Genomic DNA, 18,807 nt, shown 5'->3' on the forward strand with positions numbered 1-18,807 from the left:
GTTACTTTCCCCTCAATATGTTCCTTGAGTTTTCTTCCTTTTTTTTTAATAAAAATTTTACTATCAACTTTCAAAGTCCTCTGAATGAACCAGTTGGAAATTGAATTGGTACAGAATCTGCAAATAGACTTCAGTATATTGCTTTCAAAGTTGAACTTCCTCTTTTCCCTTTGCCACATCCCTTGGAGAGCAAGTTTGAAAGTTTTAGCTGTGTCATTGAATTAAAAAGGCTGGGAATGATTGATGTGTACTGTTAAATAATTGTTTAAATAATGACATCAAAATTTTGAGACCAGAACTACAGTTAATCACTTAAAATCCAGGTATAATATATCTGCTTAATTAAGGTGGAATATCCAGTGACAATCCTGAAATAAACTATACTTTTGACTGATTCAGATAATGATCTTTTATTTTTCTTTTCTTTAAAAGTGGTATGTCAACATCACTTCATTTCTACATTTCAGAGTTCTGTACATTTCTTTAAAGGAAATAAGCAATGCTCAATGTACAAAGTAAAAACAGAAAACTAGAAAAATCGGAATAAAATGGAGCAAGTTGCCATAGGTCATACAGTACAAATTAGTAATTAGATGTCATCTGAAGTGCAATACCACTGCTGTGATGATGAGTTAAGGAATGAAATAAAAATACTCTATTTTAAACAAACAGTATATATATATTTATATGTATATATTTTTTACAGATAGTAGACCCAGTGATATCTGCAGTATTGTAAAAACTTATTTACAAATAACTTTTTTAGACATTACATATACATCAGCACCGTAGTAAAAACAAAAACAAAACAAAACAAACTTATTAAAATCTACCTCTCTATTTAGTTGGTCCCAGTACCAAGGAAGCTTGTGAAAGGTAACGGAGTCCCCCCTCCATCAGCCACCTCTATTGTCTCATCATTGCTTAGATATTTATTTCCTGTACCTTTCAGAAAAGGTAATTATGTATTCTGTTTTTTTGGTTTTCATCTGTTTCCACCCAAGGGTTTCCCTGCTGGTGTCCTTCCCCTCGCAGGCAGTTCATGATCCCCCTGCCACCACCTCTCAGATGGGTGCAGCTCCTGCCTGGGCTTCTGCCAGCGGGCCACCTCTGGTCTCCATCCTTGCTGGGCAGATCTGTAACCTTGGTACATGGCAAGCAAGCCAAGGGCAGTGTCACCTCTCTACACCTCTGTGCCTAGCTTTCTACTCCAGCTCCCCTTCTCAGGACAAGGACCTCCCCCCAGGGCAGCCAGTCCCGCTTCCCAGGGCCTGAAGAGAAGGGAGCCAGTCTTTCCCACAGGGAGGGAGAGGGTGGGGGAAAAGCACACATTACTCTTACTCACTCAGGACAAGTAGGCCACACAGCCTCCAAAGGGGAACAGTGGGAGAGGAGGCAAGGACTAAAGGGACAAGCCTCGGGATAGCGGATTGTTGATCCCTTCTGACGACTCAGGGCAGATTTGAGTGAATTACAAAGAGAACAACTGTACAGAACTTCTGAAGTGGATTACTTTGCTCATATGAGAGGAACCATAGCTTTCTCCTTTTTAATCACCAAAATGGGTAAGGTGGAGTAATTGATGGTTCAATGCCTCATCTCTCAGGGTTTTAGATTTGTCTTTCCAGTGAGTAGGGATCAAACGCAAGGCTGACATTAGAGCATCACCCCTGGGACTTGCCCAAAGGCAGCCTCCAGGCCATTCCTCCTTGAGAAGATCAGAAGTAACAGTGCGGCTTAGATCAACCCACCACTGACCGTCCGCAGGTGGCTCAGTTCCAGGCAGAGGATGTTCCTTCGTTTCTATGCATTACAGGAAGGGAACTGCATTGTTCTTGCATTTATTTTTACTTCACCCAGGCTCTGTGAGGACAAAAGCTTCATTTCCTCTTGGACAGTTGTAAGGAGAAGCATGGGTAGGAGTGGGGGAAACAGGCGGCCAGGACACGTGCCCAGCCAGGTTTCCCACCCTGGTTTCCCACCCTGTCCTCACTGGAAGTAGGTGGGGACTGCCTAGATTTTCCCAGGAGGCTCCATCCCACCTGCCTGCGGCCCCCCAGGGCTTCAAGCAGGACTCTTCTCCAAGTTCACTTGGCTATTCTTGTGAGGCAGCCGACAGCCCACCTCTAAGATTCCTGAGGGTCCTCACGGGCAGTAGACAGGCCTGTAGGATCCTTGTGGTCTCCCTGTGACATCTGACTGTCTTTCTCCTACCCTCTAAATACAGTAGCATGTCTTGAAGCCTGGTCTCTCTTTCAGAGTTCAGTGCATTTCTGACCTGTGCTCTTGGCTGTACAGCCACCCAGCAGCCTTGTGGGACTCCTTCTGGCCTGAGGCTCTGTCTCTTTTGTCCCCAAAGCTTCAGTCTCCAGACCTGGGCCAGGAGGGGCTGCTGGTACCTGTGTGGTGGTGCAGTCCCTTTTGGCTGGAGCAGCTCTTGCTGGGCCAGGCGCACAGGGAGTGCTGGGCAGTGGGGCTTCAGATTTGTCTCCCCCACCCGCCTCTGGAGTGTCTTCTTCTCTTGCAGCAGGGACCTGCATGGCAGCTCCTCTGGATTGCTGTGTGAAAATCAGGTGAAGTGAGACCCAGCAGAGCTATGGATTGGCACCTGGATCTTCCACCATCAGCCTGCTGCAGTTTTGCTCAGTTTACATGGGTCAAAAAAACATAAAACAAGGATGGGTCAACATCCTGTTTCTTTTTCACATTTTAAGCTTTAACCACTGGAGTTGTGGCTCCTGGGGCCCCTCTTCACTAGGGGTTTCCAAACAATTCATCAAGCTCCTGCATCCACTCATCCCCTGGCCCACCTTTGATGATGGAGTCCACAAGATCTGCACTGTCCGAGAGGCCAGGGAAGGAAGCCGTGGCTGCTTCCCCGCTGTAACTGTACGACACGTCCTGAGGGGGGTTCCGCTCATAGCCTTGGCTCTGGCTGCTTGCTGCAAAGCTACCACTGGACATCTGCTGCTGGGCTGTGGGCTGGCTGAAGGCTGGCATGCCAGGGACACCCTGGGGTAGGCCAGACAGGACCATCGGCCTGGCCTGACCGGTGCCTTGCGGCCCTGGGAGTGGTGGCATCATCTGCCGACCCATGGCCGTGGGGTTGAGGGATCTCGTGTTAGCGTCCACGACCTGGTTCAGTCCCTGCGGGAAGTGCTGCTTGGTCAGCCTTGGCTGGCCAGTCTGCAGCGGGTAGCTGGTGCCATTGGTGAATGACCCTAATTCTCCACTAGTCCTCCCAGGCATCCCCTGTAAGCTCCTCTGTTGCCAGCTCTGTGTTCCCTGCTGCACGGTTCCCATCATGCTCTGTAGCCGTGGAGGGCCCTGGGGCCTTGGCAAGGCCTGGCCCACCGGCCCCTTCATCTGCTGGTGCTGCTGGGTGATGGCCGAGTTCACCAGCACGCTCTGACCAAAACTACTCACCATCCCAACCCCCTGCCCAGAGGTGGGCTGCCTTGGCCCCTGGGCTTGGCTGTGTGAGATGCTCATGCCACTTTGGTTTGGGTGCTGCAACATTTGTGTCATCCCAGTGCTCATGTTGTACATCCCTGGTTGGCTGGTAGGCGCAGCACTATAAGGGGCCATTCCCATCTCCGGCTGGGCTGTAGCTGTGGCCATTGTCCCTTGGTTCTGGGAGGGTCCCATTCCCATCATGCTTGCATTCTGTGCCATCAACCGAGATGTTCGCATGCCCTGGAGGGCTGCTTGGCTTCTCACGGCTGCTATGTCCTGGGGGGAGCCTGCAGGAGAGATGGACACACGCATTCACTCATCTCTATGAACAATGTGCTGTGACAAGTTGTTGGACTTTACTTTGGGAATGACAAAATTCTTTTATATGAAAGGACCTGCTCTGATGATAAATTCTTAATAAAAATTATTATTTTTTATTATAATGTATGCTGATTGCAAACAATTTGGAAAATATTGAAAAGCACAAGGAAGAAAATTAATTATATGAATTTCTACTATCCAGAGATGACCACTGCTCTTATATATAAGACACACAAACATTGGGATCATACAGTACACAGTAGTTGACTTTTTCACTTGATACACCCTGATAATATTTTTGTTCACATTTCAGAAGCAAATTCTTTCTTTTTTTCTGGATATGATGCTATCCTCAATGAATAAGAGACCATTTTTCTGGGAGGTGAGAGGGAATTCACCTCCTGGGCTAAATTAAGAAGAAATGGCCAATCACTTTGCATATTCTATTCATGAAGTGGAGCATGGTTCAGTAGAGATACTATCAATAAAGACCATTACACAATTTCCCTGAAGACTTGAGTAGGATTTGAGAGGTGAAAGGCCAATGCTTCTGCTAAGAAGCTATTTCGACAGATGGGACATTTTTTGGATCCACTCTGTAGATTTCCAGATGCTCCAGATTGTCTGAATCATAACATGTCAGAGTACACTGGCCAGCTTCCTGAGCTGGAAAAAGAAATCTTCCTGCTCCTTGCTACTTGGCAATGATCTTCATGCATTTCTCCAGCAAAGTCCACTCCTTCAAATTGCCATGACTACTTCTCTCAGCAGATTGCTAACATAGTTTTAATGATGCTGTTTAAAAGTTGGCCAGAGTATGAATGCCAAGTCACTTGTCTCTCATGAGGCATTTGAGTGAGTCCATGGTTCGCAGGACATTTTCAAATAGCCAAGAGAATAGATATGTCACCCTGAGAACCCCAGTCAATGTTATAAGTTTTAAGAGGTGCACAACAATGGATTTTTCTATGACCCTGCTAATGATAATGTCCATGAGAAAAAGAAAAAAATATTTTTTTCCCCTGGACATTTGAAAAAGATGCAGCATGGGAGCCAACTGATATTAAAAGTAAATTTGATCCCACCTGGAACTGGGACAAAAAACCAGATGAGAATTCTGTATCCTCATTAAACCTGGCACATCGGCAGATAACTGACGTGTGTTTTTGTCTTCCTGATGGGGTTATTGATTTCTGGGCAGCAAATATGTCTCCCTATTTTCTTTCTTTCTTTAAGAAAGGAAATTAGGGGAATTTTGATTATGACTTAAGTTTTTGTGGCTTGAGATCAATGTCATGCTGTGCTGTAAAAATGAAATGGTTACAGTGGGGAAGCCTGAAAGGTCTTGGGGAGAACCCTAGGAATGTTTCAGGGTTTTTTTGTTTGTTTTCAGTTTAATTATATCTAAATGATATTAAAAAAATTTTTTAAGTTCCTGTTAAACACTGGATGGTGCATATACTGCCATTTGTAATCATGTTATGAAGCTTTGTGACCTTAATGACTAAATTTGTATTGACTACATTGGCCAATCTGATCAACTCTGGTGAAATGGGTTATTGAGTTGTTTATAAAAAATTTAAGGGAAAAATATTGTTGACACAGAGACTGATGGGACAGACTCAAATTACATAAAGAGACTGATGGGCTTCTGGAAACCAATGAAAGGACTTTCATGTTTTAGACATTTTTGTTGTATTTTAGAATGGACATTGTTGGACTGGATATTATCTGGACTAATTTTGTGAATGAGAAATAGTTGCTTTTTATAGAGGGCAGAAATGCTGCAATGCCTTTTAAAAGGTATTGAAACATGAACCCAAGCTCACCTTTATTTTTACTTCATGTAAAAGACACCATCTAGGTATGATTCTTATGGGGAAAAAGGTCGGGGTGGGGCGACATTTTAAATTTAGTAATCAGCTCCATATTTTTATCCTAAGAGAAACAAAAAAAGCTCTAATTAATCTAGTTTTATGCCTTTAGTAACTTTAAATATGCAAAGGCAAAAAATTCAAATGTTATCTTGCATCTACCTACCACTTCAGCATTTTATTTAAAAAAAAAATAATAATAATAAGGGAGAAATGTGGGATTCACATATAAATCAAGTATAAAAATCAAATGAATAATCATAATTGACCTGATTGTTTATAGTTCATGATGCGTGATCAAAACCGAAAGTTTCTGTGATATGACTGCCCTTGCACTGTTCACCATGTAAGAACTTATTCACTATGTAAGAACTTGTTCACCATGTAAAAACTTGTTCGTTATGCTTCAGAAGATTGGAGACTGTTGAGAATTAGGCTTGGGGTTGATTAATGATTGTGCATTGAGTCCCCTATACAGAATTTTATTGTTGTTAACAACCATATGATCAATAAATATGAGATGCCCTCTCAAAAAAAAATCTTTTTCTCAACTTTAAATTCATATTTATATACTAAAGTATATAATTATTTTATTTATGTTCATTCAAATGTATTTTACTTTTAGCACAATGCAAAACAAATCTGACATAAATTAAGATGTCATCAGCCATAAAATCATAAAATACATTATTTCATTTTATTAAATTACATCAAAACAGCCACTGTATATGCAGTACAGTTATGTTATATCAGGATCTGAATTCTGAATTTGTTGTGTTTCTATCATGCTGCACAATGTAACAGAGTTTAAAAGTAACATATATGGCACCATGCAATCAGAAACTATTCCTAATATTCATAAAGTCACTGTCTTCAGCTCCAGTGGTGCAATGAATTAATTGAAAAGTGTATATCAACATAAATTTTGAAATGCCTTTGCTATATTCCTTCTATAAAAACTTGCATGAATTAAAAATTCATTAGTTACCAAGTGAGTTACTATAAAAAAAAATTCAAATGCATCCAAAGCATTAACTTGTCTTTATCTGATTACTACATATGCTAAATAACAGACTACTTTTTCTTCTTCTTCTTCCTTTCTTATTTTTGTCTAAAACAGATATTGTTGTGAGAAACTGTAGTCAAATTAATTTTCTTACCCACTGGTTAAAATCACAATGCCAAAGAAAATCTTCAATATACGAAGGCAGATAATATGCAATGTTTTCCTAAAAGAGTTTGTATTCTATTTTCACTCACAAGAAACCTATCTTACTGAAAAATAAGCCTTCCCTCACAGGCATGTAACATTGCCCAGAGGCACAAAACTCAATAAGAGAAATAGTCATTAAAACCTTTGAAATAGAAGTTGTGGGAGTACGTATAGGTTCTCATGTAAGTTATTCCTCAAACAGAACTCTCCAAGGATAGTATTTCTTATCAGTCTGCTATTTTTCCTAGATACATAACATTATGATATCTAGGGTATTAGTAAAATTAAATACTGAAGATAGTGAAAAAAAGGTATCAACAATCAGCTCAGGGACCTGAAGATGTCCCTGGTTGTTTAGCTTAAGCGTAGCTAAATTTCTAGGTTAGTGACTTGTGATGTGGGGTCTTAGAACAGTTTAAACCATAGAACTTTTCAACTGGACCCAAAGCATTTGGAATAACTCATAATATAGAGGAAGTATTAAATTTTGGTGGGTACCTTTATTCCAAAAAGCAATAAATGAATTATGAACCTAGAGAACTCAAGCGATACTAAGTTGGGTTTATCAGATTTTATGTTTTTAATTAGCTCATAATATAAAGCTCAGATTCTCAGGTGTGGCCCTCAGGTCAGCAGCAGTCATCCTGGGAGCTTGTTAGAAATGCAAGTTCTCAGGCCCCACTTCAGACAGACCTTCTGAATCAGAAACTCAGGTGGGGGGTGGAGGGGCAACTGTGCTTTAACAAGCTCTGCTGGTGATGCTGAGGCAGGCTCAGGTTTGATAACAACAGGTAGAAAGGACTGCTATTGTCTTCAACATAAATTATACATGGGACTATTTACCACCCCTCTCTACCCATGACCAAGCGGAAAACATAATTCTTCCCAGAATATCTGTATGAATTTAGTATCCAAACATCCCATTCCTTTTGCCTTCCCCTGGTCAAATTCAGAAGGGGCTGCAGTGACATGTCCCAGGGACAAAAGGGAGTGGTAGCTGCGCAGGACCCATACCTTCACAGGCAATCTTCAGTGAGCTCTGGCCCTGAACATCAGTGGCTTCCAGATTCTTTAAACAACAACTCATAGCGTGTGATCCAGTATATACACAGCAGGTTTATAACAGAAACAAATGTTTCCCTTATTATGATACACTCTTATAATGTTTTTCTGTTGTATTTCCTTTAAAAAAATGTTGCTTGTGACCCACTAAATTGTCTTTACAACTTACTTGTGTATTGCAACCCAAAGATTGAATACTACCCTAGATCATGAATTTTTCATCTGCAATCTATTGAGGAGGGTAGTACTTACAAATGGTACTCAAAGTTTATATATATTTTCATATCTGCATATTTGTGTGCAAGGGGTTTCAGAGTTTCTGGCAGATTCTCAAAGCGACAGGTAACATCTGAGGAGTTAGGATGCATTGATCTAGGGCCCATGAAAAGGACAGGGGACAAGAGTTAGGATTTCAGCTATTAGGTGACCCCTGTGGCCCCCTGAAAACTCCTGTGATGAGATTGAGAAGGGACCTCAGGCTCATCCTTCACCCCATATAAGTAAGAGCTCCAGGGGCTCTCCCGACTGAGATGGAAGGGGGTGCTATCAGAATGGACTTCCCTACTTCATGGGGTGTCACCACTGGGCATACAGGGTGCCCACTGCTACTGGGGTCGTGATTCTGGATTTCCACAGAGGGCAGCAGGCTCAAGGCTCTCCGACCAAACTCAAGGCCCAATTTGTCTTCTCTGTTCAGCAGAGATTGGTCACTGCTAGTCAGATACTTCTACTTCGGTTGTTGGAAGTGAGGGCTTTGGGCAGGTGGCCTGCTGGGATTAGCAAGAAACATGTGGTGCAGGACTTTTCCTCCGAGGTCACTAAGATGATGATCCAGGCATAATCAGGGTTGATACTGGACCAACAGGCACTGTTAAACTATTGAAATACCTCTTCAATAAAAAATAGCTATCCAGCCCCACCCCATAGCCACCCCAACCCTGGGCCCATGAGGACCTCTCTGTCACCTGGCTACAAAAAGGTTAGCTCTGGGCATAGCAGGGGGCCTCCAGGAATGCATTCTGATTGGGTAGCACCCTCAGTTGTTAAAATTTTTGAATATTACCTGGACACCAACACAGCACAGAAGCCAACATCATTCCCTTATGCTTCCCAAAAGGAACAGGTTTGCACAGGCCTCACCTGGGAATTGATTGACCTGCTGCCCTGGGTATGAGTTCCGTGGCTGTTGGAGGTGCTGCCGGGGTAGATGTGATTGCTGCAGCTGCTGGAACAACAGGGGACAGGAGGGTGGGGGATGAGATGGGCAGGCAGTGTGCAGTTAAACATCTGGGTACTTTGGAGGAAGGCAGTTTTGTTTCAAAAACAATACTTTGTATTGCAGAGTGACGTGCCTATGTACAGCAAGGCACAAGCATGAATGTTAAGTTCGATGGGTTTTTACAAAATGAACACACTTCTGGTCACTAGCATCCAGATGAAGAAACAGAACATTGTGAGGAGCCCTTCATGACCCATTCCAGTCATTACCTTTCCTCTGACCTGGGGGCCCACCATCCCAGCCCAACAATATAGATTAGCTATGTCTGCTTTTGTGCTGATGTAAATGCACTGAGATGGTCTCTGGCTTCTTGCATCCATCCTTACACTTATGAGATTCACCCGTGTGATGTGTGCCCTCGCGGTCTGTGCCTCCTCACAGTGAAGAGTGTTCTGCTGTATGAATATACTAGAGCTCATTTGCCCGTTCTGCTAGTGAGGGTCATGTAAAGTGTTTTTAGCATTTGGCTGTCATAAATACTTCAGCTCTGCACATCCTTGGACACATCATTTGGTCAACCAGTGGCATTTTTGGTGTGTGAACTTGCTGGCTTGTGAGGAATGTGTACTGAGGGAGGCAGGTTTGACTGTCACTTTCCAACATCAGCTGGCAGTTTTTCTGAGTGCCGTGGGGACCCAGCTCAAAGGGACAAGCAACTGATTTTTAATGACCTAAAGAGATGCTTGGGGTGGAGGAAGATAGGATTCTCAGGGGCTAGAAAAAATGCTACTCTTATTCCCATGAGGCCACACTGCCTGTAAAATACATCTCCACAAATAAAATTTACAGCATTTACTGCCTTGAGGAAACCACATGGGATTCCACATAAGAAGCCAGGAGGTCTACGATTCAGTCTTTCTTCTTCCACTCACGGGGATTCAGCTCTGCTGGCGCTCTTACCAATGCCCTGGATGGGCTGTATGTGAAAGGGAAAAGAATACAAGAGTGAGGTGGAGAGAGCAGAGAAGGGGGCTTTACCATTCTGGTCCGGCATCAAGTAGTTGCGTGACCTCTGGCATGTCACTGAACCTTCTTCTGCAGCCGCTAAACATTCAATAAGCACCTTTGTCTGCAGGGCCATGAAGAACATGTGACAAGGGCCCCGCCCATTAGAGGGCTCATTATAAAAATTACACACACGGACATCTTCTTGACACATGGATTTGCTTCTGCTTTTTCTTGTGATTTGTTCCTGGGCAGCTCTATAATTTGTTTTTTCTTTCTTCTTTTCCCCTTTTTCTTGACAATGCCAGCCAGCCCTCTGGCAGCCACCACCCCAGCCTGGGGCACCTGCCGTGATGGTTTGCATCAGACTGTTGAAATTAATTAATTGTGTAGATAAAGTGTAGACAAGAAGCCTTTCTAATCATTTAGGCAGCAATGTAAGGGCGTTGTTAAACTGAGCCTTTAAAAGCTTCTCCTCAGCCAAACTTTCCTATGATGTAAGAATTCAACTGTCCCACTTACAACTGAGAATAAGCCCTAGGTGGCCTGTGCCGGGGTCAGGCGCAGCTCCAGTTCCAGTCCTGGCTCTGTCTTGCTGGAGCTCTGCAGTCTCGGATGAATCACATAAGCAACCTGGCCTCAATTTCCTCATATGTAACATAAGGGACTCATAATCTCCAGGGTTACTATCAGATCTAAAATCCTAGGTCCTGTTGAACCTTTGTGAATGGATGAGAGGCGACATGCTCTGTGCTCTTTGAGAATAAGGCACCACATGCCAATTCACGCCTGCTTTCAACCTGCTCTGTTCTGATTTCTATCTGAGAATCATTTCAAAGTCTCCAAGATGGAAAAGACCCCAAATCCTTGGGGTTTCCCTCACATGTCCTTTCAGGAAACACTAGTGTCTCCAATATGCTGTTTTCACAATCCAAAGTGTAAGGACACTTTCACTGCTACTGGAGAGACCAAGAAAATCAGCTTGGCATTGATATGACAATATTCCTTTGCAAAACAAAAAAATTGACAGCCTACCACTTGCAGACCCCTAGACAGCCTGCATCAATAGGCTCTGTCTCCAGGTGCAGGTAAGATTGCTACCTTGACAGGAGTTTTTTCAGCAGAGTCTCTCAGTTTCACTCCTGCCTAGTCCCACAGAATGGCTGGCACGAATGGCTGCAGCTCTTGCATCACATCCTGTGACACCACAGTCATGTGACAGGTCCCCACATACATTTGTGCAGTTTCCAAAGGATTTTACACACATTATTCCGTGTCATGCTTAGAAAAGTAATAGGAGGAGTGGCTGGAGAATTATTAAAACCTAAGCTGGCCGATGAAGAGAGAGGCTCAGTGATTTTTCTAAAATCATACCACAAGCAAAAGGTGGGGTACATTCTGACCAGCAGTAAAATTACTCTTTCCTTGGTTCCTCTTCATTTCTTGGGATGCACAGTTGCTAAGGAACTTTATACTCATTTTTCACAATTTCCCATTTCCCTATCTCTTCCAAGGAGCCCTGTATCTCTCTGCCCTGGGTACTGAAGGGTCCCCCTTTCTCTCACCTCCCAGTCTGTGGGTGCCATCCTGTAGCAGCTCTTCTCCTCCTAGGCCTCCCTCCTTGCTCCCCAGGCTCTGGCTGACCTGCCGGAGAGGGACACCCCTGGGCTGGCACAGCTGAGTTCTGCCTGATCAGTCTGTCCCCTTGGGCCATGGTCGCAGCACACTTATCAAAGGCCATCACTCCAGGCACACCTGAACATCCCCGGGACTGGCTGAGGAGGGAATTTACAAAGCCCAGTTTCCCTCAGCAGCTCCATTTATCACTGCCTGAGAGATATTAGCATGGCTCCTTGTCACGCGCCTTATGCAGGGTGAGCGGGACAGAGGTTGGTTTGTACAAGAGCTGCCAGGCGGCTGACTGACCTTGGCAAAAAGGGAGATAATTACATAGCTGCTCAGGAACAACAGCAAAAAAAGGCAACACAAGTGAACTGTGACCAAGGGTGCTCTTGGTTAGCAGGGACCTGAACATGCCTGTGTCCCACACAGAATCGTGTGTGTGTGTGTGTGTGTGTGTGTGTATGGTGGAGGATGCTTGATAAATTTCCAAAATCCTGATTGCATTAGAAACATTCTAGAAGGAGGGTCACTGTGGGGCAGAGCTCTGTTGGGTCTGGAGCCTTATATGACCACCTCACAACTCCTATAATAAAGAGAGAGATGCCCTGTACAGACCCCCACAGAGGCCATCTAAGGATCTCTTGTAGAAGGCCTCAGGCCTTTCCTGGGATAATATTAAATCAGGCAGGGGCGTCCTGAAACACAAAATGCACTGAAACCTTCAAGAGCAGCCCACAGGGAAGCTTTCTTTCAGAGCTGGAGGAATTATATGGCAAGGGTGGACAAAGATGCCTAAGATAGAGCTTTATTTGTATTAGGCCTTCCTTTACCTCAAAGATTTCCTGAGCTGTTTTGAAAGCTATTGGGAATTTTCTTAAGTTTGCACCTTTTCTTGACCCAGAGTTCAGATTTCTATGTAGTTCTGTGGCCCTATTATTTTGCTCCTGTTTCTATTCTACTGTTCATGACCAGTTCTGTAGAATGCTCCTCAATCCCTCCTGACACTTTTCTCTAAGAAACAAAGTTCTTGGAATTATTTTCTTTTCTCTTCATGCTAGAAATATTGGAGTTTACAAAGAGTGTGAGGCAGCCCTCCTTCTGCCCATGCTGACTACACAGAGCCCTGTATCAGAAACCAGAGGACAGGAGTCTGCCTGTAATTGAAAAAATATCCGTGGCAAACGGGCCCTCAAACTGCTGGCTGACGCCTATCTTTGAAGAACAAACTAATTCATTCTAAGAAGGGGCCTACGGGGAAGCTGTAAATGCTGCAGGTTGTTCCGTGACCCAGGGAAATGCTGGACTGCGAGCACCTGGACAGAGGACACGCCTGCGGGGCCCACAGGCGGTGGGTGCTGGATGGACGCCGGCAGATAGGAGTTGCGCGGCCTCCTGTTACCTGTTCGGCCAGCACTTGCTGCCTTTGCTCCCGCAGGAACTGTTGTTTCTGCTGTTCCATCAGTTGGGCCCGCTGATCAAGGAGCATCTGCTTCACGATGGCCGCCTGGGGCTGGCTGCCCAGGAAGCCGGGGCCGGTGGGACTGGCCCCAGAGACCAGGCCACCTGAGCCCGGCGGGACGGAGGACTGCACAGGACCCGCGGTCCGGGGAAGCGCCACTGGATGATGCTCCTGGAGGGTGGGAAGAGAAGACAGTGCTGCGATTCCACATTTGAAGGGAAGCGTGGGGCAGAGGCCCTCAGGGGTCCTGAGTAGCACGTGAAAGTAACTAAGAGGTCTCAAATCTGGCCTTACTACAGTGGATCTGGAGAGGCTACAGTGGGGCAGTAATGGAGCATGGCTCTGGGAGACCTGAGTCCAAGGCCGCCTATTTTCGAAGGGCCTGGTTAAGGAACAAGGACAGTCTGCATTCCTTTAAAGGAAAGGGAATAAAGCCCTCAAGCTGGGCTCACCTTAAGTCTAGAATGGCACAGCCCAACCTTACCTCTTAATCCTTACTGCCTACCTGGCCCAAATGGGCTTCTTAGCTAATGGGAGAGACATTTATAGAAGACTGCTGGAATTTATTAATCAACAGATCTGCTATTTGATTGAATTCAAATTAATTGTGACATTTGGCAGCTTGGACATATGTAAAAAAAAAAAAATCCTGCTAGTGGGAGTTGTTGATGGTGAGAAATAGTAACATGTCACACTGACCAAAGACACATAATCTCCCAACATCTTTAATAATGTAACTGAGTCTCGTATGTCTGGGATGATTTAAGCATGGGGGACTGAACTGGGTCTCTTGATTCTATAATTATGTGTTAGTCAAATGAAGGTAAAGAGGGATCTGCTCACACACAGCCACATGACTACTTGGAAGCAGTGCTAAGAGGGGAAGTTTGTAATGGCCAATATAGACCAGGGAAGAATAGCTGATGGGAAAAGAAGGGGTGTGACCATAGGATTCAGTTTCTAGACATTTCCTTTCCTGTTTATTTTACCAAGCACACCTGGTAATGGCAAGTATTGTCTGAACATATTACAGAAATGTTCCTTTTAATTCATTCAAGTTTCAAGTAATCTGAACATAGAGGAGCTGGTGTCTGACACACACAGATTAATTGGTCACACATGTAAAGACATATATAGTCACATTGTGAGGCATGGTTATGAGACAAATCATAAGAAATTAATGTAACTCTATAGTTATTAAAAATATTTTTATCCAGTCGAATTGGGTTTTAACATTTTTTTCTGTTTTTGCTTTGCTACCTCTTCAGTATACAGTCAGTAATGCTGGCAATCTCCTCTGAAAATATATAGTGAATTTGATCTCTGTCCCTCCTAGGCACATAGTCTTGCATTCTATTTCCCAGAGCCTGAGCCTGCTGTACCCCCTTCCCTCTCTTGTGTGGTGCTCATTCATGCTTTTCTTTCTAGCTGTGAGATACCCTAAGTGCACCTTCAGCGGCTCTTCCTCCCTCCCTCCCCCACCCAAACAAAACAAGCGAAATGAAGAAAGAAACAAAAACCATTACTCCTCTCATCCAGGAAAGAAAAGTCCGAGAAGTTCTGGTCACTTAGTGAAGTAGCCCAGGTCATAGTTAGTAAATGGAAGAACCAGACTAGCAGAACCAGAACACATATTCCTTCCACTGGGCCAGGCCCTTCCCAGACCATGGGTCCATGGGGCCAAGTGTGCACCTAAGAATTGTCTGAGGACTAAATATATGCCCCCATAATGTACTGTGTTCTGTTTTTCAAATGTAACTGTTGTTGAAGTTAATAAAACCTTTTGTCTCTGTGTATTTTCTCTGTAAATAGACACTTATTAGGTAGAGAGCTAGGAAATATTGGTTAAAAAAGACCTTATACTAAAAAATGCCAGGAAACTTTGTTACCATAAAAACACCCTGCAGGGGTGAAGATATTTCAGTCTTTGCTCCCCACCAAAACTTCCTGTTTTCCAAGCCCTTCCTACCAATGAGATAAAACTGTTTTTTGCCACCTTTTAGAGACCAATGGCTGACTAAGTTAACACTTTAACAAATGAATTTTGTACTGAAGTATAATCAGCAACAATACAAATATACAGTATTTTTTCTCTGTATTTCAGAATATTTGATATTTACCGGTTTTGATAAGTAGGAGAGAGTTGGAAAGAAAATGAGTCCTAAGAGAAGACAGCTTTCTTCAGTTCGATTCTCTGAGAGGGCTGGTCTGGTCTAGCCCTGTTTATCTTTGGGCACTTTGAGATATTCTTGTCCTGCATGACATGTGTGGGGCACATGATCAGAGCTGTAATGTGTGTTTAGTAAGTACTAAGGAGTTGCTTTCCCAGCCTTCTCTCCACCAGGAAAGAAAGGGAGAGGCAAGTGAAGTGACGATGTTGACACAGCCAACCACTTTGGGCTGCCGTTTTCCTGGGACTAAACGAAATACTTCAAAAGCACAGTGGGAGAAAACCTTCCTAAAGGGATAGTTATGACTTCCCAGTATTATGTATTACCCCCAGTATTTCTCTCCCAAATGGTTTACTTTCAGATTTCTCACTGAAGACCTGAAGACATAGAGGCAGGAGAGCTATGTGCATTTTTAAAGGTTTGCCTTCCATGTAAAATATCCATGAATCTAGCTGATGCCCCTTTCTGACTTCCCCAACAAGCTTTGCTGCATTCAACAACGGGTAAGTGGGCTAGAGCCCCAGCCTCAGGTGTGTATTCTAAAGTTTGAATCTGCATCTGTTGACTTGCCTTACAAACTGAGCTGGCTAAGGCCATTAACTGTTTCATTTTATTACACGGTGGCTTTTAACCTCCAGTCTAAGAGGGCTTCATAAGCAAGTTGGTCGAATCTCAGGATTGCAACCACTGCTCTTGTTTCTGAGGGGACACACTGTGTATGCAATTAAAGAAAACCAGGCTGAGCTTTCGTCAGATAAATGCCTTGAAGCCAAATGATGCACTATTTTTAGCTTTAATTACTGGCTTGTTCTCCACCGGATCCCCTGCCCAACACTTCCCTTACCTTCTACCAAGAATCTTAATCCAGTCTCTCCCTCAGAAATTCAATTGACTACACAGATCTTCATTACCCCCCTAGCCTCTCACTTTTCAGTAAAATAAAGGGAGGGGGGAAAAAAAGCAAAATCAGTGAACGTACTTTCATGTCTCCAGGGAAAAAAGATCTTAGCAATTTTCTAAGGGCTGAAGAGCGGTAGGAGGTGTAAAAAATACCCTATCTCCTCCAACGAGACAGTTTCCTACTTCAAAAAAACAGCTGTGGTAAAAATATCTCCCAAGAGCAAGCAGCTGTTTATTTATAAATCTGTGCGCGGGGAAGCTTTATTTCTCTTAAGTGTCTTCAAGAACATGCGTAGTGTTTGGTGAGAGGGGCCGGAGTTGCTGGCGGCTAACCAAAAAGCTCTGGTTCCTTGGAGAGAGGATCACAAAGGGCTGCCGGCGGCGAAGGGACTGGCGTGACCGGACTCTGCGGTGAACTGGCTGGAGGACGCCCAGGGGCTCCAACCTTTCCAGGCGTTCCTCATCGTGGGGACCAGAGCAGCTGCTGTTCTCCCTCTGGCCCAGCAGATGGTAGTGTCAGCCCGGTCCTCCGGCTTCCAGCCTGGTCCCCCCACGGCTCGCAGATGGCTTAATCAGGATTCGGTCCCCCCACCGGGCCCCCGCCCCGCGTCTGGGCCAACGCAGCGAACGTGGAGCCAGGCAGTCAAGTGTTACTGCGTACAGCAGGTAGCCTGGCAACTGAGAGCATAATACCGAGCAGATGGTGTTCGCACGGCGTGATGGACATCACACACGACAGCCTGAGACAATCCAGGAATTCCCTGGTGACTCGAGGCCCTCTTTGCACAAAATGACTTCTCTCTCCGTTGCCGTGTATCTGGGGTTATCTCCTTCTCCGACTGACACTCGACTGGTTTCTTATTACCGACTTCTCTTCCAGCCGAGGGCAGGCAGCTCTCAGGTGCGGGCGGGAGGCCCTGGAAGGAACGGAAAGGCTGGGGGCGGGGGCGGGGGCGGCCGGAGAGGGGAAGGAGAGTGGCGGGACCCAGGCTCCGGGAGGCTCGCTGGGCCCTGCCGCCCCGGCTGCACAAAGCCGGCGCGTAACGCGAGCAACGGCGCGGCCTTGGCAATCGCCCGGCCCACGAACAGCCTAAATGAAATTTAGGATTTCACTTAAAAAGACCCCTGGGGCGTAATTTAGCCTCTCCACTCGAGCCTGTATGCTTACAAGTCCTTAAGGGCACTCTCAGCAGCCGGGAGCGGAGCGGGCAGGCAGGGGGACGCGTCTGGGCGCGGGTGTCCCTAACAAAGGAACCGCCAGGCGGCCCGGGAGCTGGGCGCCCAGGGGCTGCGGGTGTCCCGGGCCAGCGCGCTGCTCATGAACCCGTAGCCAGCTCCGGGGCACGTTTCCCGCCCCCACCGTGTATGCCCGTGGCCGGGGAGGAAGTGAGAGCAGAGGGCATGGGGCGGGGGCTGGGTTGTTATTCACAGTAGGAAAAAGTAAAAAAAAAAGCCATAACAGAAAGGATGTTACAGAAAATAAATCGTACTTTTCGCATACACTGGACTAGAGCAAGTAACTGAAAAAATTAAATCAATCTTCACCTCAAACCAAAATTTGCTTAGATTCTGTGCATACCAAGAGACTTTTAGGTCCAACCTCTCCCAAATATCCAGAGGCTTTCTCCTGCAAAGGTCCTATTCGAGTTCTGAGTTTCAGGAGGAGGAAGTCTTTTCAAAGGTAGAAGCTAATGTTTCACACAGAACATGGCACATGCTGGGAAAGGGTTCAGCAGTTTCATGTCCGGGAGCAACACAGGACACATGGACACCCACTGCCGGCTCTATGGAGGCATCTGGCTGTGACTCCCAGAGGCTCAGGGTGGTGAACTGGCATTTTGAGGCTGGGGAAGCTATCTGACCTCTTGGTCTCAGTCCCCACCTCCTGGAATGAAAATTATATTCATAAGACTCCTCCTTTGACAACGGAAACTTTGGAGATGGAAGAACTACAGAAAAAAAAATGGATAAGCAGATACTAAAGCCTCTCCCACTTGCAGTCTGGGCAGTTTAGAACAATAATGGGCTAAATCAGGGGTTCTCAAAGTGTGGTTACAGGTCAGCAGCATTGCATCACCTGGGAGCTTGTTAGAAAAGCGAATTCTCAGGCTCCACCCCAGGCCTATTGAATCAGAACCTATGGGAACAGTTTAACATGCCCTGCAGGTAATTATGATGTCCCACAGTTTGAGAATCACTGGGGCAAATAATCCTGGTTTATGGGCACCCTTGGTAACTTGGGGCATCTGAGCTGTGTCCAGATTAGATTGCAAACACTGCACTTTCAAAAGCAAGTCAGAGTGCTAAGTTGCCTATGTTTCTATTGCAAATTCTTGTGTGTTTGGAACAAAACTCAAATTTTCAGACAGTTGCTTGGGCGATGCAAACCCAAGAATTTTGAATGAAGCCCATGGCCATGATTCTTCCAGGAAGATCAGTACTCCTGCAACTGCTGTGGAGGCTGAGGAACAGCCATGATTGAGATGGCAGTGAGGTCAGTAAGC

The 18,807-nt window shown here is 45.1% G+C and overlaps 1 protein-coding gene across 2 annotated transcripts in view; it reads right to left on the reverse strand.

Annotated features, from left to right (window-relative positions):
• Positions 1-394: 394 nt before the first annotated feature.
• The window catches only part of MAML3 (mastermind like transcriptional coactivator 3), a 415,682-nt gene continuing 397,269 nt past the window's right edge, over positions 395-18,807 (reverse strand). The window contains exons 3-5 of one of the 2 annotated variants that reach the window (XM_036929890.2): positions 13,173-13,403; positions 9,067-9,148; positions 395-3,743 (exon numbers count right to left, since the gene is read on the reverse strand). In XM_036929890.2, coding sequence (XP_036785785.2) covers positions 2,755-3,743; positions 9,067-9,148; positions 13,173-13,403 — 1,302 coding nt within the window. In that variant the 3' untranslated portion in view covers positions 395-2,754. Of the gene's footprint in view, positions 3,744-9,066; positions 9,152-13,172; positions 13,404-18,807 lie in introns of both variants that reach the window. The other variant, XM_036929807.2, reaches the window with a different exon arrangement.

Source organism: Manis pentadactyla, chromosome 5, assembly GCF_030020395.1.
Source record: "Manis pentadactyla isolate mManPen7 chromosome 5, mManPen7.hap1, whole genome shotgun sequence".
Taxonomy (NCBI): Eukaryota; Metazoa; Chordata; class Mammalia; order Pholidota; family Manidae; genus Manis; species Manis pentadactyla.